Raw genomic sequence first — 23,701 nt, 5'->3', positions numbered from 1 at the left:
TTTTTTATCTTCATTTCAATAACATTTGCTAATAGAGATGACTACTGAACCTGAATTTCATAATGTAAATAATATCTAATGCGATAAATTGTTGATTAACTTTATTATAAAACAGATACATGACTCATTAACTAAAAATTCCTAAGCAGTTTTGAAATTAATAACGAATTTATCAAAACTAATTAGTTTTTAAATCATCAATCAGGGCATCCATTAGGGCATACATTTTAGGGCTTCAATTTACGAGGCTACACCCAAAGGTCCGAGACTTTTAAGTTTATTATTTGATAGAGGAAGAGCCTCGTAGTTTAGGGGCCAAGTTTAAATTGGGTCCTGTTGTAGTCACGTCTCCGTGTATTCGAAACGTCATTTATGTTTGGCTCAGGTTCCTCCTCATTTCTCTTTGACCCGTGATTCGAGATGCAATTTATAATTCCATTTTAAAATAATCAAAATTGTATCTATTTCCTCTACAGTTATTAAAATAGATAAGGGGCCACTCCTACGTAGATCTAAAGGTAGACTGAAATGTAAAGAGATAAGAAGGAACAAAGGTTGACTCGGATGCTTTCGACATTGTTAATTTCCCACCCATTTTACTAACGGTTCCTTGGTAAAAAAGATTGATTTTTTGGAGCCATTTCGCTATAAAAGTAAGTAAATTCACACTCGATCTTCAATTTTTTTTTTTAAATTTTAGATCTTAACACTATTCTTGAAGGTAAATTCTCGATGAGAATTTTAATTGTGTTATGTAATTAAAATTGTTCGTTCGCCATTACACCTTCTTCGTTTGAGAACTTAAAAATAATATTCAAAAGCTTTATTTTATTTTTATAAATTAATATATTTATAATTTTATATTTGAAATTTGAGTATTTTATTTGTGAATTTTCAGATGAAGATTTGGATTATTCAACTGTTTCTGTTACTTGGTGAGAAAGATCTTTCTTCTATTTTAATTGTTTTTATCGTTGATTATTATTATTAAAGATAATTTATATATTTTAGTGGCAGTCATTGGCATAGGTAAAGGATTTTTAAATGATGTAGAATTCCAGATCATCATTAAGGAAAGATGCTATAATCGAACCCTCGATCATAAAAGGCTGGTCAATGGCCAACATGTTCCATTAGGAAATACCATGGAGACATTTATAGATATTTTGGAGGATTTCGAAAGAAATTTCACTCATCCTCCTGAAAAAATTATTGAATTAATCTTAACTAGGTATGGAAATACACATTAAAAATACTTTTTAAATGCTAGAATAAGCGAATTTAATTATCTACTGTATATATAAATAATAGAAAATTATAAAATTGAAGGAAAATAATTACTGTATACGTGTACACGAATATGATATATTGAATTTAGTGATGGTTTTAGAATTTTCGTAAAAGTTTGCCATCTTTATCAATTAAAACTTTTGCTTAGAACAAGGGTGACAAACCTTAATGGATAGACTACCGAATGGCGAGATAATGAAGGCACCCAGCCTGCGGCTCTAGAAATTCGGGTGGCTCAGGATTTTTAATGGCTGGGTTTACGCGATTATATTATGGCTATCTTGCACCCTTATTGTGGACACGAGAAATGCATTTTTAGTGCCTTCAGAATGGAAAAAGCTAAAATATATGTATTATATTGAAGAATCGATAATAAAATACGACAACCAATTACTGAGAACATTACGCAATAAAAAATGGATTAAATTATATAACATCGGATCGTGGGCATCCTCAGAGGGGGCAAATGGGACACTGGCTCATCCCCGAAATCTAGTAAAAAAAAAAAATTCCACAAATTATAATCGTGATTGATCCTTACATCCTCGACCGTGGTACACTTTGATGCAATACCGTATTCAATAATGTACTCGTGAAAAACACCCCAAAAATCAAATAAAAATTTATTTATGTAATTATTCGTCTCCAAGTTTTGCCTCCTCCTGGAAATTTTTTTCGAATGCCCATGTATTGAGTGTTAGGAGAATTCTTTCAACGTGTTACCTTGAGCATGTACCATAGTGGATCCCATCACGGTCGCTTCATTGTGGGCCTGGCCGAACCCATAATAGGTCTACTAAAAGAGGCCCTCTTAGTGCCCACAGGGCGGAAAGGGCTTAAAAAAAAAGCTAGAACCTCGTGTCTTGAACATAAAGATATGTTTGTCGATATTATCTCTTGGTCGAGTACTGTAATATATTACTAGATAGAAGGAAGGGTGGCTGATCCATTAAAGGCATTACTTGCCGCTCTAGGAGACACGGGTTCTAGCCCGAATCCGATCTTCAATAATTTTCATAGGTAATCTGGCCCTCTTCGCCATTCTCCCTTTTCCATGTAGACCTGGTCAAAGCTGTAATGGGGCTATTATAATGGTCTCTCGGTGCCCATTAGGACAAAAATAATTCTAATATATAGTACATTCGAACTTCGTATTTCGAACTTAATTCGTTTCTAAAAGTTTCCAACCCCCAAAACAAAGCCCTTTTTTCCTTTTTTAGCCGTATTTCATGGGTAAAAATGCCTACAAATGTGTATTGATTGGTCGGGCAGTCGACTTTCCTTAACACAGGAAGTATATGGAGTTGACCGTTTGTGGCCAGCTTGTTCGACAACCAGAGCAAATATGGCGTTCAAAATTTTGTTCGTAAACCGAGTTGTTCCAAAAGCGAGGCGTTTGAAACCCGAGTTTTGACTGTACTAGCTAAAATTTCAGATTTTGTGCGATATGAAGAATTATGTGATGCAGATTTTACATTATATAAACTTATATTTAAAAAGATCTCACAAGTGCGCGTTTGCTAGGGTCTGTAACAACTTGAAATTTTCACCAAATAAATCATTTTCATTATGAATTTTTAAAAATAGATTTCGAATTGATGGCGTTATTGAAGAACAAGAGAATGTTTTTAGACAAAATTTAAATGATAAAGGTCGTCTGGAATTAATTAAAGCAATACTTAAGCCGACTACAAAATTAACTGAATTTCGTGAAGATGTATTATCAGAAGAGAAAAAATGTGCCCTTTATTACATGTTGTCTCATGCTATTGTCGTTGATAAAGAAAGCCACTTTAATCCAACTGTACCGCCAGATGGAATGAGTCCAGAGTAAGTAGAATCAAAAAGCTGTTGAATTGTATTTATTAACATTAAAGGTTTTTTTAATTAAATAATCCACAGAGCTACAGAACAAGGTGTAGTAACTTTAAACAATAACCCTATACACTCCATAGCTCTTGGGAGGGTATTGTTAGGTATTCTCGCCGGTTTAAAGAGTGAACAAGAGCAATCCATAGAAAGTATATTGAAATTTTTAGACAAATTGACAAGTGTTCTTCCAGAACCTCACCAGTTAGAAGGAAAAATAGATCCTGTTTATGGTGTCACCGTTGGAGGTATGTCTGTAAACTAAAATACATTAAGGAACGAATTCAAATTTTGGTATCTTATCGTATGACTTAATATGTTACTAGATACAATAGCAGCAGAAGTATTACGAACGGTAAGAACAGAAACAGACAAGTTTACCAAGACAAGAAAGTTTGGACCGAATGGAAAGTGGAATTCGACCAATTGTTTAACAAAATACATTTTAACCAAGCCAGCAACTTATGCTACTTATGGAGAAATACGTGGTGCTGGAGATGGTTAGATTTAATTATTTTCTTAATTTAAATGTCATATTATATTAAGATTCTTAAACGTAATCGAATTCTCGTCTACGTTTTCACATTTAGGTCTCATTCTGGGACTTCAAGTTAGAGAGTTGAGAAAGAAGAATGCAAAAATAAGTATCAGTACTCTTCTTCGCATGTACTATTCAACAAGAGGAATTCCTTCAAGTAATACGTTCAGCTACTGTAGACGTTGGGATAATTGGGGATTATATAACGATAAAGCTTTCGAGCAAATTCGTTTTTACTCGCGACTTATGAATCTCGCTATAGGCAGTAGCAGCCTGAAAGATGCAGCTTTACTCGACGGTGCCAATGATGCATTTAACGAATTCACAAATTCTAGAGATGATATTGTCGATTCTATTATAAGTAAGTTACTTCTTAATTACTTTTTCATTAATTAAATATAATTATATTAGTTCATTCGGATGGTATAATAAAGGGTTCTTGCATTTACAAAATTATTGAAACTAATCTTTTAAAGTCTTATTTTTGCTTAAATCAATGGTAATAAATTATTTCTTTATACATTGCAATTTATAATTTTTTTTCTTTTGTTACAGCATTCATATTTTATCGATAGAAAAATTCTTCTATCTTATCAAACAGATATATAATACGGCCTTGTATCTTTATTTGATACAACTTTCACGAGCGCTACACCGAAAAATATCTTAATATTATCTGTTAATATCTTTTGAATATTATATAGTGCAAACACAGGAACACTTGGCAATCTTCACCTTAAGTTTATTCAATTTAGTTGATACATGTACCCGTTTATTGTACACGTTTCGGGCTTTTGTAAGGCCCCTCCTCAGTCAACTTGAGATCACTAATTTCTAAAATCTTAAATACCTTTTCCTTAAATTCTTTATACGTAACGGATGGTCGGTTTTAACCATTTCCTTCACGTATTTTATTATCTGTTAAGTTAATTTAAATTTTTATAGATTTAAACATAATTTTAATAATTTTATTGAATTTGTACGTTGTTCGATTGCCGTGTCTGAAAATGATGTGTGTTTGCTCTTTCTGTCATATAGGAACTAAGCGGGCCTCTTATTTAACAAGCCCATTATGGGTTGTGGGTTCGGCCAGGCCTACATTAAGTTAAGAGACAGGACCCGACGTATCCGGAATAAACCACCCATAAAAAATTGCTTGGAAGTTTTCAAATGGGTTCGAATTCTGGTCCCTTAGAGTGGTAAGCTGCCACCATAACCGCTCGGTCATCCGGCTGTCATTTATACATGATATAACTTATGTATATTTAAAGGATTTGAATATTTCAATAACAACGCTGTAGTTTTAAAGCCGTATGCTGAATTGGCAAAGAAACATACTCTACAGGTACCGAGTTCGAGTTTGGGTCGGATAAAGATCCGATGTATCAAGTGTTGTTCTTCATTACTCGGCGTCTCCATTGTGGGCCTATCCGAAATTTTTCGAGCATTTTTTTTTTATTATTACCATGAATTTAATAATAGAAATGAAAAAAGCCTACTTAGTGTCCACGGGACGAGAATAAAAATAAATTTGCATGCAAATATAAAACCCGAGATAAACAATAGACTATTTTATATTTGTACAAAATTAATATATATATATATATTGTTACAATAAATTTGTCTGATTATTTATTTGAGAAGTATGGCAACACTTCTAGACATCAGAGCAAGCGAGAAGTAATAAATGAACGCTCGTTATTGTTCCGAGTGAACGAGTCACGTGTATTATCCGAATCCGGACATAACGTATAGCATTTGACATGTGGTAATTCGATAGCTTGAAATAATGACATCTCTAACAGATATTGTTTAGTAAACTTTTACAGTGGTTACTGCCTTTAAAACTCGACTGCATGTCTTTATGAATACCGACATATTTTTAGTTTTCTATGCTACAGAGCTGTTTCATTTTCTTAGAAAATACCTAGTTTATTTGCACACACATATAGTAAAAAAACCAATTATATACGTGCATATTAACCAGCAATGTATTTAATTAAAATATATACTAAAGGTGCAAGAAACAATGCTTTACTTAGATTAAACATTTTTTGAAAGAAAATATGTCTCATCTTCATATCTACAATCTCAAAAGTAATACATTTTCTCTTCAAATGTATTATTTTTAAGATTAATTAAGTGTCTGAACATTAGATTTTGTCTCAAAAGATGTTTAATCTCTAATTAAAGCATTAACTTCTTGCATATTTGAATTTTGTCCATTCCTGTTGTAAAGAATAGGTACATACATTAATGTATGAACTAATGTTTTAATCATCTTTACAGACCGTTATTCAATTGCAAACTTTTAAGTTGAAATGTTGAAAATTTCTAGTTAAAGATTATGAAATTTATCTAGAAATTTCAGAATATTCATGTGAAAATGTGTTCACAACATGAATATGATTTAAACTTGTTGTGTAAGTTTAAATCAATTAAGTTGGCTACCAGTGGCCAAGCAGTCTTCGTACCCTGAATACTGAGAGTTCGGTCGTGGGTTTGCGCCTCGCTCAGACAGGCTAGCTATGTGTTTTCCAGGTTTTCTCCACGTCTGTAACGCCTAAATAGGGGCCAGTTTCCCTTAAAAGACCTCCCGGAAGGCATCCCCCTAGGCAGATTCCCCAAGTGTTGCGTTGCCATAACTTAAACAATTATCATCCAATAATGATCAATAAAGATAATCGATACATTAATTTTTGTGTTAAATATATTGCTAAATGTTTATTCATATATAAGAAATATTTTCCATCTTAACAATGTAGATCATTGGTAATTTCATCAGTTAATATTATTTGTTAAATATCATTCATAAAGAATTGATAAGACGTTCATTTCTGAGAGTTCTATTGTTTCGAATGTACACAAAATTTACATAAATACAGTAAAATCTGCTTATTATAATCAAGGATATTGCTATCGATCGTGTAATGTTATCAGAATTAGCAAGTCACGAAACATATGAGTTAAAATGCACTATAAAAACTTCATTTATTATAATCGGAGCTTTAGCTGTAGTTATCATCATCATCATCAGATAAATAGATTTTTTTTTAAGCAGCCAATGATTAATGTTAAATCATTATTTGCTTGCAGTATATTAGTTTAAATTGTTAGCATTTCTTCAATTATATACAAGCTGTTAAAGATATTACACAAAATTATCATTCAAGCAACTGATGAAGTATTAATTAATAATTCTTCTTTATATTATATATTTTTAAATTGTTTTGACATGTTTTTTCAATATTCGGAGTCAACAAAGCTAAAATTGTCCGCAATTGAGTCTTACGTACTCTACTTAATCCACTTAAGTGAGTCCCAAAGTGATTCTGATAAGCAGATTCTACTCTACTAAATAATTTAAAATTGTAAGAAAATTGCTGTGGGCAGATTAAATTAATAGTGAGGTTGAGGTCGAAGTTTTAAATGCGAAAACGTGTACGTCGGATGTTCGGCGCCGCTTTCCCGTAAGCCTAGAAGTTTGACAATGGTGTCTGGAAAGTCGGTGGAATCGTGCTTGACATTCCAAATGCCATTGTCAAACTTCTAGGCTTACAAGAAAGCGGTGCCGAACGTCCGACGTACATGTTTTTGCATTTAAAACTTTGGCCTCAACCTCGCTAATAGCTATAACTGTAAGTTTTTTCTTTTTATGAAAATCATTTATGGCAAAGTCTATTAATTCTAGTAGACTTTTCAAAAGTTTACATGCTTTGAACTATTTCAAATAATGATGATAAAACATGTCAGTGCAAAGAAGCTATGCCAGCTGGATAAATATACTTTGGGGGCTGTAGGTTGGAGACTCCTACAGCCCCCAAAGTAGACTGGGACTAAAGTCACATTAATCAAACAGGTCGGGCTATGCTATATTGATATATAAATTTTGAATAAAAGGATTGGGTTGGATTGATTGGATAAAGCAGGTAAGAGAAGAGGAGTTACCTTCCAGGTGAACTTGGTGAAGAAAACCAAGAAAACTCTACGTAGACATCCTGTTGTTAGGTATGAACCCATGACCATTTATCCACTTGGCTAATAGTAGGCTCGAAATAAAAGGAATTGTTCCTCTTTTGTGATCTTTCTGCCAGTTAAGCTATCTTAATCTATAAATAATATTTACTGATGATTTTGGTAATTTTGTAGTGTCTCCCATAACAGTATTTTTCAACCACCAGTCTATGAAAACATTTCACCAGTCCACAGAAAAATATTTGTACTGACGCTGGCACGGCTGATTACGGGTGATATTTAAGTAGTAATTACAGTTACTGTACACTGTACATTATTATGTACAGTGTCTGGTTAAGCATATGCAAGCATAATAAATAACCATAATTCATAGTTGCATACGAATCCATGTAGAATTATCCATAATGTTACCAGTCCACAATGAGAAAAGCTGCCCTATAGGATAGATGGAACATCAATGTAAAGCAATTTGAATTAACCCATTACTAATCGTGTTGTCCTTTTCCTTCTTTGCAACTTGGAGATGCTAAAAAATTATTCTATTAAATATTGTATTAATTATAAATACCAATATTTTATTATAGTTGCAAGGTATCATAGTGAATTATGTATTTTTACGTCATAGTTTTAAATAATTTAATTTGATAATCTACTTCAGCAGTTTGTACATGAACCAATAGAATCATGTTTAAAGTAATTTAGATACTGTATTATTTTTATCATGAGAAGTTTCATTTATATAAAATGTGTATGCTTTCTGTAACATTAGGGAAGAAAGAAACTAATTTACTATTTAAAATTTTTATTTGTATGATTTTAATCTGATAATCTTTTACATAATTAATTCTGTTTGTAGTCTTGAAACTTATATAAATGCTTAAACTCAAAAGCTTTAATTTGAATAATTTTCTCATTAAAAAAAAATAACTAATGCATTAATTTTCATTAAAATTTTAGAAGAAGAAAATTGTTTTAATTATGATTTGGATGTAGGTAAGTAGTTCGTTCGATGCTCAGTTATCGATTTAAATCATATTGCTATATATTGTCGATTAAATCATTTTCTTATCAGCATCATCTTGTGAAACACCTTCCGACGTGTTCGTCGTACTGGATACCAGAGGAAATGAAGAGGAAATATGGAAGAGACAAAAAGATGTTGTTACGTGAGTATATGTTTGTTTTTAAAATTAATCTAGATCTCATGTGAGAAACAATATTTTTTAAGAAAAACCAATAATGCTTAATGAAAAACTTATAACTGATTAGTAACTATTACAAACATACAACAAACAAAACCCGATATTCTAAGCCAATACACCAACAACTGCCATAAATGATCGGGCTAAATTTTGGATAAATGATTATGGTGCCTAATGCCTAACTCTAGTGCCAAATTTATTTTTAATCTATAATCATTTATCCAAAATTTAGCCCGATCATTTACGGCAGTTGTTGGTGTAGTAACTATTATTTGATGGAACACAAATGGGGTATGCCACTATTTTCATTGAAGAAATATTATATATCATTATAAGTTACTTATAAAATATCATTCAAGACAAAATATTAAATTAATAAAACTCAGCAATATCAGATATGTTAAGAAACCATTAATTGTTAAAATAATTATCACCTGGTTTTCAGTTTATAATTTTAAAACTTTAAATATAAATTTTGTTTCATATTTAGTTCATTGTCAACTGGTCTAGATATTCGCTTTTATGGTGGACGTTTCAATATCTTTACTAATTCCCGTGGATTTGGCGATCGAGTGTTAGAAACTATTGTTTTTAATGAAACTTCAAGCGGATGCATAGGATGTAAACTGGATTGGTATTATGCTGGTAAGATCAAATTCTTTAATTATAATTACTCAAATTGTAAACTGAACTATTTACTGAATTTTATGTTGATTAAAATACATTTCATATTAGTTTCATAAATGTATTATGACATCAACAATTAGTCTTGACTTACATGAGCATAAGTTACATAAATTCAGACTTTCATTACATTCTTTTCCTGAATGGACAATGTTGCCACCACCATATGTTTGTGCATATTTATTCTCAAGATACTCTGAAATAATATCAGTAAAACTGTTCTTTCACTAAAACACAGGAATTTTAGAAAAACACTGTAAAAAATTTTAAAAATTAACATATTTACTCTTTCAGTTTTGAACGTTTTGTTTGTATTGTGTATAAGGGTAACCCAAATAGAAGTAGCACTTTTCGTTTTTATCTGTAATGGTGAATATGTGAATATACAGGAAGAAATAGTGACGTACATGGGCTACATATCCACTACACATAGTCACCTTGTACTGTACGTTCAAGCAAGTGTTCCAAAACATCACTAGATTTTGGATACCCTAAGCAAAGAATATCTGTATTTGGCTGTGGAATCAATCTTCAATGGCATCTTGGACCTCAGCATTGCTAACAAACTGGTGGCCTAAGATGTGGTAGTTGCAGTTGTTGGATCCATAGGGAAGGATGGTAGAGATCTTCTCAGTGGACGTGCTGCAACAAATCTTGGCACACTATTGCCACGCGTGGGTGTTTGTTGTCGTGCAACAGAGGAACCCCATTTGACAACATATAAGGTCGCTTACTCTTAATTGCTGTTTTGAGTTTGTTTAATGTACCACAAATTGTGGTTGAATGAATTCATATCACAACTGTATGTAGTCAACTTGCTTCAGCATATGCCAGGGATGGGCAAGCAAGAGTTCAGTGGGAGCCGAAATGTAGGTTTTGCAAAATGCACGGAAGCCGCAGTTCTGTACTGTTGTGGTGAATAGTATGGTAAGGCGCACGATTTTATTATATAATATAAATATAATATAAAACAAATATTGAATTTTTTTAATAAACATATTTTCACAAAATTATAAAAATAAAATTGTAAAAATAATAATAAAAAACAGAAATTAACACTTTCAGCAAGAGCCGCATGTAAATCAAAAAGAGCCACTTGTGGCTCTCGGAGCTGCATTTGCCCGTGCCTGGCATACGCAAACAGCTTGTTTCCTGACATACGATACCCTCTAGTGTCGTCAACACAAAGCTGTGTATTGAAATAACGATACTAATACAAAAGTCTCACTTTTATTTGGGCAACCCACATAATTTAACTGTTTTATTCTACAGTCTTGTTGAAAGAAATTTTAACTGTTTACCAGTCAAATAGTCTTTCTTTCAAATTAGCAAAGATTGATTTTGTTAATACAATTTTGTTTAAAAAATAGACTCATGAACTTAATCTGAACAATTTGGTTGATGGCATTCAATCGGCATTTGTTGTATTGATACTAGATTCCGATTAAATAGAATACTGATTAATATCTTTATGAACTAATTATGCAATCCACTTAATACTTAAAACACCAGTAACTGATTGGAAATACTGCTTGATTGCTTTGCATTGATTCATTATATTGCTATTCTGAACTGACTGTCAATGTCTGAAGTAATTATCTTAAAGATCTCTCAATTTTTTCCTCGTCTTAGCTTAATCAAATGAACAATTGGAGAACCAACTGATTAAGTTTTAAAACAAATTTTATCCTTAATAGCACATGGTTTGCTATTCATCAAATTACTATAAACAATAGCAAAAAATAAATATTCATTATAGATATATTTTTTTTATACACAAACTTCAATTTAGTGTTCAATTTAGAAGTGAAGTTTAGAACAAATGGTGACCAATTTGTTCACTTCTAAATTGACACTAAATTAATTATGTATTAAACTGAACTACCTTAAACAATAAGAATTATATACTTTTATCTTGAGGAAACTGTGCTTTATGTTTTCTTTCTTGCGAAGACACAATGCAGTGACAGTAGATTTAAAACACTGGACAAATTTTCATCCTTTATTCGGTTGGAATGCTTTTTACATCACGTGTTTCGGGCTGATGCCCCCTCTTCAGCCAACTAAACAACAAAAGGTGTTTTTTACATAAGAAAAGAGTACAAACATATATTTAAAGTAAACAATACAACAGCATACACAACACTCCATAAAACGTACCTTATAATTGTCTGTACGTGTTATAAATACATGTGTACAAACAGCACAGCAGTTATTGGGGGTTGTTACCTCCTAAATGTTGGTGTTAAGAGCTTGTATACTGGAATTAATGTTAATATATAACTGTTTATATAATCAACTAAAAAGGTGGGTTTTTGCATTAAAAGTTTAAAATAACATTACCCATTAAAGACTGGACCGCACCTCGTTCAAAAGCATAGACAGAGTACGAGTAGTCCAACAGCATGAATCTTTATAAAATTCCATAAAAGTTTTTAATATCAATCTGTGGAAATGTATCAAATTATTCTCTACAGATCGTATTTACAAAAAATATATCTGAAATTCATCTACCGGCATGTTATCTGGGAGTTCCCTTGCATTGTCAGTGTTTTAAATCTACTGTCACTGCATTGTGTCTTCGCAAGGAAGAATTATATACATTAATAAGACCATATGATCTGATGATGATGTCATATATAATGCATTTAGTAATAACAGACATTAACTACCTAATTAACTAGTATAAAAGGCAATGTAATACAAAGTTGAAAATAGTTGAAAGTACTAGTGACGTGAAGAAAACCCAGAAAACTCCATGCGGCCAGCCTGTTGACAACAGCAAACTTGAAACCAATTACCGGTGTTCGGTGGTTTCAGTTCCTGGTGGGCTACACTCAAACTAACACTTTTATTTTCTAAATTCCTGTAGACTGTTTTAAATTTAAGTAATTGAACAATAACTCGACGTATACTTACATAACGAGCCATGCGTTTTCTTTCACATGCTTTTGGAGAAACATGTTAATATCTGATTGATTGCTTTTTTATCAAATGGCATTATAAAAATTTCAAATGATTTAATTTCTCAAATGTGTAAAAAAGTTGAAGTGAGCTTCATAAAAATCAAGAAGTGTTTGCTTTGCTTAATATAATAGATTACAACAAGGCAACATTATAGTGAATGAAAAATAGAGTAGTTAACTACATAATTTAATTTTATTAGTGGTTAACTATTGCCCATCTCTAGCATTTAGTAATTCATAGATACTGAAGGGTGTTGCATATTTAATATTTATGTAGATTTCATTGCAAGTATTCATTATTGCTTTACGAGGATGATGCTGATTTGAAGGGCACTACATCAAGGTGTATTGTATTTTAAAAACAATGATTTATGGATTAGATCATTGTTTTTTCTATCCAAGCATATCGAAGCATTTAATTTTCTTAGATTAATTAAAACAATACAAATCTATTAATACAATTCATATCATTCAATATTATAATATGATTTATTATAACTATATTGAAACATTATATACATTACAATTAGTATAAATCTATTTATATCAGTTAAGTAATCAAATCTTTATCTTGATTGTAAACTATATAAGCTTTTATTTTTATATTCAATTTTAAATTTTATAAGTTTCCTCATTTAAGGTATTAAATAAATTGAAAATATCATAAATTTATACAAATTTACAGGTTATTCGCAAGTTGATGAAACGTTCGTACTACAGGCATTATATAAGACGTTAACAGAATATGAATCGGATAGATTACATTCTGGAGGAGTTCCTGGAAAGGTAGAATATAAATCAAATAAAATGTTTTAATTACAAATATTAAAACTTCAATGACTACTATAAAAGTTTAACTTTTATACTCTAAATTTTATTATAAGTTCATTATATGTGATAAAATGTTAATAAAGTCCTTAATACATATTTATTTATCTAATTTGAACAATGTAAATTAGACAAGACCGTTTTGAAATTCATATAAACTATGATGACATTCTGCAGTTATTAAAACAGTAGTATAGGTTTGTGGCATTAAAAAGATACAGATATCTGGAAATTCATTGTAAATTTTCATTGTGTTATACATAAATCACAACATTTACAGCTTAGAATGCTAAATTTCCTATAAAATAAATCTGATACTGCAATATTTGATAACTATTTTGAGCAATATATGTATTACACACACACACACATATATATATATATATATATATATAGGTCCCAATTATCCAAGGTAATGCTGACTGAGGATATCACTCGAATAACCGAAAACCTATATAACATAGAATGTTTTTTATATTATTAAATGAACTGGATTTGGATGCATTAACGCATGCAACATATCTTATTACTTTCCTGGCTGTTATATATAACAGAAGAAAAGTATGGCAATCAGTCAAAAAATGAACCCCTACAATTTTTACATTTTCGGACTTATGATACCTTGAAACATCGAGAAATGCAAAAAAATTTGGGGGATAATTTCTGTATGTATGTGTGTAAGGCACAATTTTGTTCACCCTCTTTGAAGCTTAATAACTCCTGTGCTTTTTGTCAAAAATTTCTGAAACTTTGCAGGGAGGTTTGTTTATTAGGGGGATTAATGCTCTTAAATTTTGGTGGTTAAAGGTCAAGGGGTAGGGAGATAATGGGGATTGTGTGTATCTCTAGTAGGATAGAACTTAATGACAATTTTACTCATTATTAGCATTTACAATATTTTTATAAAACTCGTCCCTACCCTCAAAATTAAGGTTTTTGCCATTTTATAACAGTTAAAAATATAAAAAGTTTTTTAAATAAAATATGATAACGGATGATGTTACCAAAATTATAAATGTTGCTGGGACAGTTGAGCAACTCATTGCTGATTTATTTGAGATTACACTTACTATTAAATGCAATGACTTTTAAATTATACAATAGAACACTGTTAATTTTATTTGCAACCATATTAAATAAAACAAATATAAACCTACAATTACAATTAAAATACTTTTAATCTTTTTTAAAATTTACATTGTCAAGAGAAATAACCAGAATAAATTCTTTATAAAACTTGTAAGGTTGTTTTTGAGTACCATGTGTTGTCTGGCAAGATTTTTTTTTTTAAATTGTATTATGTCATGTTCTTTTGTCTTTGTTGACAAAACACCCTTCTACAGTTTACATCAGTTAAATGGACCTTAGTTAATTGGGACTATGCTGTATTTGGAACTATACTGTATATACAATTTTTCTTAAAAAGATAAATAATCAATTGCAATTCTAATTTATATTTTATTACTATATAGAAGTATATTATAATCTTTGTAAATTTATTATTATTTATGATTTGGCAGACTATAGTGTACTTTAATTATGCTAAAACAGTAAAACAAGATCGTAATTTCCAAAATGCTGATTGGGAACTGAAAAATAAGCATCGTGGTAAGTGCATTAATTAAGATTATTTTTAATTATATTCAAAATTCTAATTTAAATGAATGAATAAAATAAAATTTATGTTAGATATTCTTAACTTAGTTTAATATTTTTGTTTATTGATATCAATAAAATTATTATTATTTTATTTGTTTTGTTGAAACCATGTCTTCTTATTCTTGTTTTGTCTGGTTTAATGTCACGACTTGGTGAATAATTGGCAAATAATTCATTATCAATTTTTTAATCCATAACCTTTACTTATAGAGATGCATTTCAGGCTTTTGCCCCTCTTCAGTCTGTTACATAATAAACATATGTATAAGTTTCTCATAATACATAATATTTCTCTATAATAATTAGAAAAAAACCTACCACGACAACCCTGATAACATACATGTGACAATCGGATCGCCAGTTACAGGGTTACATCTATTCTATACATCTAGTTCATCTTAGGTGTTTTTCACGTAGATAGGTTGTATCTGGTGGACATCTGTCCGGCACCTTCTGCACTACATCTTCTCTCCTACCATCCCCTCCCTGCTAACTTGGCTGCTTCCCCGCATGCCTCGCAACGTGTAACTTCTCTCTCCCAGAATGCTGCACACAGCCATGCCTACAACTGTATTCTCCTTGAGATATTCTATTTTAATAGTTGTAACCAGTTTTTATGAATTTCTATGCTTAGGTTCTTGTTAATATTATTTTTGTCTGTAGTAATTTCGTAGCTTTCTTTAAATTTTCTTTTGTACCAATTTTTTTCCTTATGTACTATTACAACTTCAGTTTTAGCTATTCTGCAGTTATGAGTTGTGCAATGTTTGTAAAAAACAGAGTTGATTCTATTATATTTTAAATTCGCAATGTGTTCTTTTAATCTTGTTTCCAATCTTCGTTATATTAAAAGAATGGGAGGGGATGGTAGAAGAGAAGACATAGTGCAGAAGGTGTCGGACAGATGTCCACCAGATACAACCTATCTACGTGAAAAACACCTAAAATGAACTAGATATATAGAATAGATGTAACCCTGTAACTGGGGATCCGATTGTCACATGTATGTTATCCGGGTTGTCATGGTAAATTTTTTTTAATTATTATAGAGAAATATTATGTATTATGAGAAACTTATACGTATGTTTATTATGTAACAGATAGGTTGTATCTGGTGGACATCTGTCCGGCACCTTCTGCACTACGTCTTCTCTCCTACCATCCCCTCCCTGCTAACTTGGCTGCTTCCCCGCATGCCTCGCAACGTGTAACTTCTCTCTCCCAGAATGCTGCACCAGAATGCTGCCCAGGTTGCTTGCAGTGTCAAACTAATTTCAGGACATACTGAAGAGGAGCAAAAGCCCAAAACGCATCTCTATAAGTAAAGGTTATGGATTAAAAAGTTGATAATGAATTATTTGCCAAGTGCCTATAAATTCACCAAGTTGTGACATTGAACCAGACAAAACAAAAATTATTATTGTTAAAAATAATATAACGTTTTTTTTATTTAATATTTGAATAAGTAAAAATTATATATTGAGAACATTGAGAAACGATAACACTTTTATTGTACCTTAACTACAACAGCAACAGTTCTTTAAGTCAACTTGTTTCATGCTTGGAGTGCCTCTGAGTATCATATGCTATATACAGCAGTTTTTGTGACAACATTTCACCAATGAGTCGTACATTTCTTACCACCTGGCCACCTCGTTCTCTAAATATTAATTGGGGTGATTTTTGGTTGTGAGGACATTTAAAAAGTATATTTTATGAAAGACTTATTGCAAATTTCTCATTATAACACTGATATGAGATCAATTACAGTTGCCCATTGAACACACCATTCATTGCCTTTGGTTATACATCTTTAGAGTAGGGCAAATTGAGCAGTATTCCCTGCATTGCTAATATCTCTGTATAGCATGAGTGTCTTGTACAAATAAAAGACTTGTTGCTTGCAGTGTCAAACTAATTTCAGGACATGTGGAACTGTCTACCACATTTTCTGAAATATCATCATACCAGCTTTGGTTACATTTGAACTGATAATATCTTTTTAGACAGTGTTGAATAGTACATTAATAATGATCATTTGGTATAAATGAATAAAAAAAAAACAAAGTTTGTTAAAATAAGTACTCTTTTATTCACTTTCATTCACAAGAGCTACACTACAATGAACTGACCTTGCTTTTTTTAGATTGTTTCTCTCTCCAGTCCATCAATGATAAACTTCATTTTTTAAAAAAAATGAAAAAATGTCTATATATTAAAGAATTTTTTAATTACATAAAATTATTACATTTTTATAATTTTGAAGTTTCAGTGTTATTGTACATTTTATTTTTCAAGAGTAATTGAAAGTGATCAAAATATTCTTAACGTGTAGAAAAGACATTGCTTTCCTTTAACAATTGCACTATAATACAAAAATCCTATATATAGTTTTTGTTTTCAAACTTAATTTTTGATCAAAATATATTTTTTTTTATAAACTATATAACTTTAAAAAATAGATAAAACTATTATTCTTATTTTAGATGTTCAGATCTATGCAGTTGGTTCTGATCGATCTGTATTACAAAGGCTTGCCACAGATCAAGAGAAAGTGATTTTAGAAGACACCGCTAAGGACATTGTGGACAATTTAAAAAATGAAATTTGTGAATGTAATAAATTTTATACGCGTAATTTATTATTATAATATTGTTATTTAATATCTAAATATTTGTATTACATTTTAGCACCGGGAATTCTTCAATATAAAGAATGTTATGAAAGACCAAGCCGCCTAGACGACTACGATTCGGTATTCCAAGGCTACGTAACTCCGAAACGAATACAGTATTGGACTATGTTTCCTGAATTTTTCTTGAAAAGTTTTGACGTAAAATTTCAGGTGAATGTAATTATAATGTATAAAATATTCAGATGCCAAGAACAAGAAACTAATCTAGATTTGTTTATAAATTATAGTTCAGTGCAGTAGATGGCAATATTAGAGTATGTTTTTCCAGATATAAGACACACATACATAAAGGGTATTGCCAAGATACTCAATCTAAAGGTAAATTTTATTAATGAAAATAACTTGCTACTGATTTTTGAAATATAAATTTTGAAAAAATTTTTTTATGAGAAGTAAATTTACCTTTTTTATTATTGTTTTCAGATGATGTCTTAAGTGTTTCTATACCTAATCCATGTAAAGGTAAATATATTAATTGCATGAAAATTTATTATTTTGGTAATAAATATGTGCATTGATTTTTCAAAATAGATTTCTCATTTTTTTTAACATAATCATCAATTTTTCCTGTACAAATTTAGAAACCTTTAATTCATTATCACTACAGCTGACAAAATCCATCGGTATCCTTTACAATTGATTATTTATATTGTAAATATAATAGACTTTCAGTTAACTGGCACCTGTGGGGATTAGTTGATGCTGGATAAATGTAGTTTCTGGTTGCCTCGGAGTTACTGTTAAAAATACACCTAATTAATACTATACTATACCATTGACTTGACGTTAATATTGAATGAAATACAGTAATTAAAAGCAAATTACAAAAAATAAAGACAAACTTATTAATGTAAAACAGTTCTGTGAATACAGTATGCAATATTAGTTAAATGCGAGTCGATAAACTGGGATTGAGATATAAACATGTAGTGTAAAGTGTGGGCTTATTCGTGTCACAGTCTCCAACGTAGGGAAAAATTTCCCCAGTCGCCATCTTGGATCCTAAGGTAACATTAACCGATAGATTTAATTGGTTCAATTGATAAAAATTTGATTTGACCTGTTTGAGTCAAATAATCTATTAAATTATGGAGTTAATTTTTAAATTCATTTTAGAGTCCATTTTTCTAATCTATGTATATAAAATTGAATTCTTGTTTGCTTTGTTGGCAAAAAAAAAAGGGCTACATATGCGCATGTAGTAGCCCTCTATTTTGCCATTCAATTTAATATATCCAACATCATGTTTTGCCTTAGATCAAACATTTTCTTATCACATTAATTAAATTGATGAACTTTTACTTGAACAGTTGTGCTTCAAATCATGGCAATCAAAGGTTATAAAAAGGTCGGGTTGACCATAATTCCTTACACATGGCACTATCTTGAGCATAAAGTGCTCCACTGTGAAAACTATATAAATATTTCATTTTCCACATCTAACAGCTTGGGTTTTTTCATTTCTGAATAACACTTTCTTAATTCTAATAATGTTCCAGGATATATCATTATCACAGTAATTAAGTGAATATAATATTTGTTGTTTTAAATTATATTCTTTTTTGTATGAATTTAATTTAATTATTAAAAAAATTTTTTGCCAATAGATGGTGCTACATGTACTGGCAGCAAGTCGGATGTAGGCAAAAATTAATTCATATATAGAAATCAAATCAATATTTCGGGGTAGTATATAGTTTAGTATCAATTCTAAGGTCTGAGTAATACTCATATAAACTTTGGTCCAGATCAGTTTAAGAATAAAGATTTATATAAAGGACAAACCAACAAGAATTCGTTTATATATATAGATAACTAGCTGTTACCCGCAACTTCGCCCGCGTGGATTTTGCAAGAAAATGCCATTTATATTCAGTATTTCAACAACCATAGTAATTGTTATATAACACCTACCACTGAGAATGATGAGAATTGCTGAGAATCAAACAAACTGTTTTCAATTTGATCAATTTTCTGGAATGTTTACAATCATTCTATAATCAAACCAATATGCAATAACAAATTTGAATTTAAAACGGTTTGAATATTTGGTTAAAAAATCGAAATATATAAAAATTTTTATGATAGCAAGGTTGAGGTCGAAGTTTTAAATGCATAAACGTGTACGTCAGACATTCAGCACTGCTTTCCTGTAAGCCTAGAAGTTTGACAATGGTGTTTGGAAAGTCAGTGGAATCATGCATTCTAAACGCCATTGTCAAACTTCTAGGCTTAGAGGAAAGCGGCGCTGAATGTCCGACGTACACGTTTTCACGTTTAAAACTTCGGTCTCAACCTCGCTAATGTCTGAAATGTTATCAATTTAATACACCTAAGTACTCAGTGAAGACTAAATGTAGTTGAAAACAAAAAATCGCATCTAAAATAGTACAGTAGAAGCCGTTCTTCAGGCTTAAGTCTTAATGCTCTCTCTCTCTCCTCCCAGCGGGAGAATTCCAAAAAATCCCTTCTCAGTGTGCGCTTTCATGACGTACCCTAACTGTGTACCAAATTTCACCTCTTTAGGTTCAGCGGTTTGCTCTCAGCGATGATGAATCAATCAGTCAGTCAGGACAAGTAATTTTATATATTTAGATTGACATGTAAAAAGTATTTATATTAAAATAAAACTCATTTATTTTGATATTATCTAAATGTGTAACTGTTTATTCCTCCTTTTCTTGTAGATATTGAGTGAAATATAATCAAATTCTTCACCATTATCTATGTATTATGTTTACTCTTTACCACTGGACCAAAACCAAATATTTTTCTAATGTAAAAACTGCCCACCAATTTTCTACACCAATGCATGACTATAATAGTGATATCGTTATCGTCTGATATAATATTCTCTATGATGTACTTATCTTTAACAAAAAGAATTTGATGTACACTGTACAGTTTGGTATGAATAATAATGTAGACAGCTTAGTTTGAGTTTTTGTAATTGTTTTTTTTGTCTTTATAATAATGTAAGGTCTAACATTGTTGGAGAATTTGAATGTTACTACATCCGCTTGTTACGTGTGATAGTCATTTCAAAATTGAGAGTCCCGTGTTACATTTCTGAAAAGTTTCTTTGTTAGTCTAAAGTGTGTTGCTCGAAGGCAGTGCTTACACATGCTAAGATTATTGCTCTGCATAATGAAGGAATGACTTATTTCATTCTAGTCTTATTTTTATAATACATTACAGTCATTGCATTTATTCTGAATGCTAACAACTTTATTCCTTTTACCTTTTAAATAAACTTAATCCTTCAGATTATCTTGTCAGTGCAATGTGTATTTCATTAGATTCTAGATTGGTGCAGGCAGCCATCAGAGTAATAGGCTGGTGCTTCATTCTAGATTAATTTATAAAAATATATTCCAGTTATGAAAAAGCTTTTCGAAAGAATCATCTAACTTATGCTTATGCATTGAATATAGTATATATATATTGATTATATTGGATCCAGATAAAGTAAGACAATTGTAGATTCACTGATTTGTAAAAGGAAAAAGACTTATACAGATATAAGAATAAATAGAGTGTAGCATTGGGAAATATTTCAATAAACTGAGAGCATTTTATTACAATTTTAAGTTTTTTTCAGTAAATTTAATGCTATGCCTTAAATATATTTTTATTGTTCTATCTTAGATGATGATGTTATCGTTATATAATCACATTGTTCATTCTATTGCTGTAATTCTATTGTAATCCATCATAAAAATGGATATTATGAAAGATAAATATATTATTATATCAAGACTCGGATGGCCGAGCGGTAAAGGTGGCAGCTACCGCTCTGGGGGACCCGGGATCGAATCGAACGGGTCGAATAATCCCCAGGAATTTTTCGGGGGTGGTCCGTTCGGATATGTCGGGCCCCGTCCCTCACCACCCGGTCGCCCCATTGTGGGCCTGGCCGAACCCATAATGGGCCTACTAAAAGAGGCCCTCTTAGTGCCACAGGGCTGTAATTCTATTGTAATCCATCATAAAAATGGATATTATGAAAGATAAATATATTATTATATCAATTAAACTATTATAATGCACAATAATGTTGTAAATAATATAAATTTCTTTCCAAAACGTATAATATATAATTTATAGCTTTCAATTTTAACATCATTAAAAGATCTTTTCTTCTTTTTATCTATACAAATTAAAAAGCAAGCTTTCTCTGGCAACTTAAAAGTTTCTCTTTTCTTTCATCTACATATTATGTATAGACCTTTATCTTATCAGGCCATAGTTTTGGCCATTTCTCTTCACTCATCATTATCCCATCTGGAAGAGAGCACATGAAAAAGTTGAACTCTTCATTTGGAGGAGAGCATTCTGTACTGCCTATAGAAGAATTCTTAGAAACCTTTCTCATTTAGTGCCTTAAATATATGTACCTCCTCTGCCCCTCTTTCACTATGTCTGCATTGAACTTAGTGAAAGAGGGGCAGAGGAGACATACGTCTAAGGCACTAAATGAGAAAGGTTTCTAAGAATTCTTCTATAGTATATAATTAAAAAATTGTTAATGATAAGTTGTTAAATGCTATGCTGATATAAATATTAAAAACGTTAAAAAAAACCCAGTGTACTAGTGTATGCTATTAAAACATGCACATTTTATATATATATATATATATATCTCATTACCCCCCAGGTACTCCAAATCTACAAATATACATCCAAACAACACTTTTAACTCCTAGCTCCTCTTGTATTTAACGTCTATTTTTCTTTTTTAGTCTCAAATATCCATGTTTGATCTCAAAAATCTCACCTATGCGACCATTTTATTCTATGCCCATTTCACTTCCAAATTTAACAATAAGTTTCTCCATCAGTCTATGGATTTCCTGATATATTCTTGACAGTAATTAAAAGATATCTTAACTAAACTTTATATATCAATAATTAACTGCAATAGCGTATCATTGAGATATCTTTGTAGGAAATTTTTAAATGCATACAAAGGTATCTTAATGATACACATTTTTTCAAATCATTGCTCTTTAATGTTTAATAGTAAAAAAAAAAAAAAAAATACACATATTTAAACTTAGTACTGCATTCTTTGAATTAATTAAGCTTCTTTTTTCTTTAAAATCTAGGCAAAAATGTATACAACTGCGATCCTTTCCACTTTTCCATAGAAGGAAAGGACACGGGTAGTAAGGAAGTAAAGTGTTTAGGTAAGTTATTCATTAATCATTTATATCTAATTACTTGACTTATACTTACAAATGGTTTTCCCCGTAGATAAAGAATGTAAAACCTTCGACCAGATTAAGTTTACAATAAGGCACGAAGGTAAAGTTTCAGTTTTCGACACTCGTTAAAACCAGTTTAATACCGTTTAAATACAATACAAATTTTATTTTTATGTAGGAGTATCATGCAATGGATCAACTCAGTTATTTTCATCCTTCGCACTAATAGCTTTAACGTTATTTTACTTGATGAAAATGAACAAGTAGAAAATAACACACAACGATTTTAAACATCAGAATAAACCTGTTAACCATTTTTTTTCTACATACATGTGAGAGTTGTAGGTACAAATAACTGTATATCTCATTGATGTAAGCTAAATATGAAATTTATGATGGTAATTTTCGTAATAAATATTCCTTTTTTTAAAAAAAAATTGTATGTCATGCATTAGATATTCGATAAAAGTTGGCAAATAATAAATTGCGCAAGAAAAATCATCGTTTAGAGGAAGAATTTGCTTGCAAAATGTGCAAACAATCGAGATCTAACACGGAAGTAACTGCTAAAAAAACAAAATTATCTCTAGTATGACATTAATAGATCCTTTTTTTCCGTTACTAATTTTAGTCGTGGTGTCCAGACTCGACCGACGGACAGACATTTTCCATTATAAGTAAATTTTCAGGTGTAAAGTGGCGTAAAAAGTAAAATTTTCCGTGTTTTTTTCGGTCTTTTACGAATACATTAGTTGTTAAGACGCACCTGCTTTCTGTCCTAAAATCTC

At 30.9% G+C, this 23,701-nt stretch overlaps 1 protein-coding gene across 1 annotated transcript; it reads left to right on the top strand.

The window, feature by feature from the left end:
• The first annotated feature begins 570 nt into the window (after nt 1-570).
• On the top strand, nt 571-23,350 carry LOC136971282 (uncharacterized). The gene is made up of 19 exons (XM_067265742.1): nt 571-653; nt 899-935; nt 1,012-1,231; nt 2,878-3,120; nt 3,193-3,407; nt 3,486-3,659; nt 3,750-4,058; nt 8,630-8,665; nt 8,745-8,838; nt 9,365-9,519; nt 13,210-13,310; nt 14,873-14,960; nt 17,498-17,626; nt 17,702-17,856; nt 17,934-18,024; nt 18,130-18,168; nt 22,815-22,895; nt 22,963-23,013; nt 23,092-23,350. Exons 2-19 carry the CDS (start codon nt 899-901, stop codon nt 23,178-23,180), a joined length of 2,307 nt encoding a protein of 768 aa, XP_067121843.1. The 5' UTR covers nt 571-653; the 3' UTR covers nt 23,181-23,350.
• Nucleotides 23,351-23,701: the final 351 nt, after the last annotated feature.

The sequence above is a fragment of the Centruroides vittatus genome, unplaced genomic scaffold, assembly GCF_030686945.1.
Source record: "Centruroides vittatus isolate TY-2023 unplaced genomic scaffold, ASM3068694v2 contig_2433, whole genome shotgun sequence".
Classification (NCBI taxonomy): Eukaryota; Metazoa; Arthropoda; class Arachnida; order Scorpiones; family Buthidae; genus Centruroides; species Centruroides vittatus.
This window is presented reverse-complemented; position numbering and strand designations above follow the sequence as displayed.

Coding starts and splice junctions, on each gene's coding strand:
- LOC136971282 (XM_067265742.1), top strand. CDS start 899: ATGAAGATTTGGATTATTCAACTGTTTCTGTTACTTG. Junction 3,121..3,192: donor CCAGATGGAATGAGTCCAGA/GTAAGTAGAATC, acceptor AATAATCCACAG/AGCTACAGAACAAGGTGTAG. Junction 17,857..17,933: donor GTTTTGACGTAAAATTTCAG/GTGAATGTAATT, acceptor TATAAATTATAG/TTCAGTGCAGTAGATGGCAA.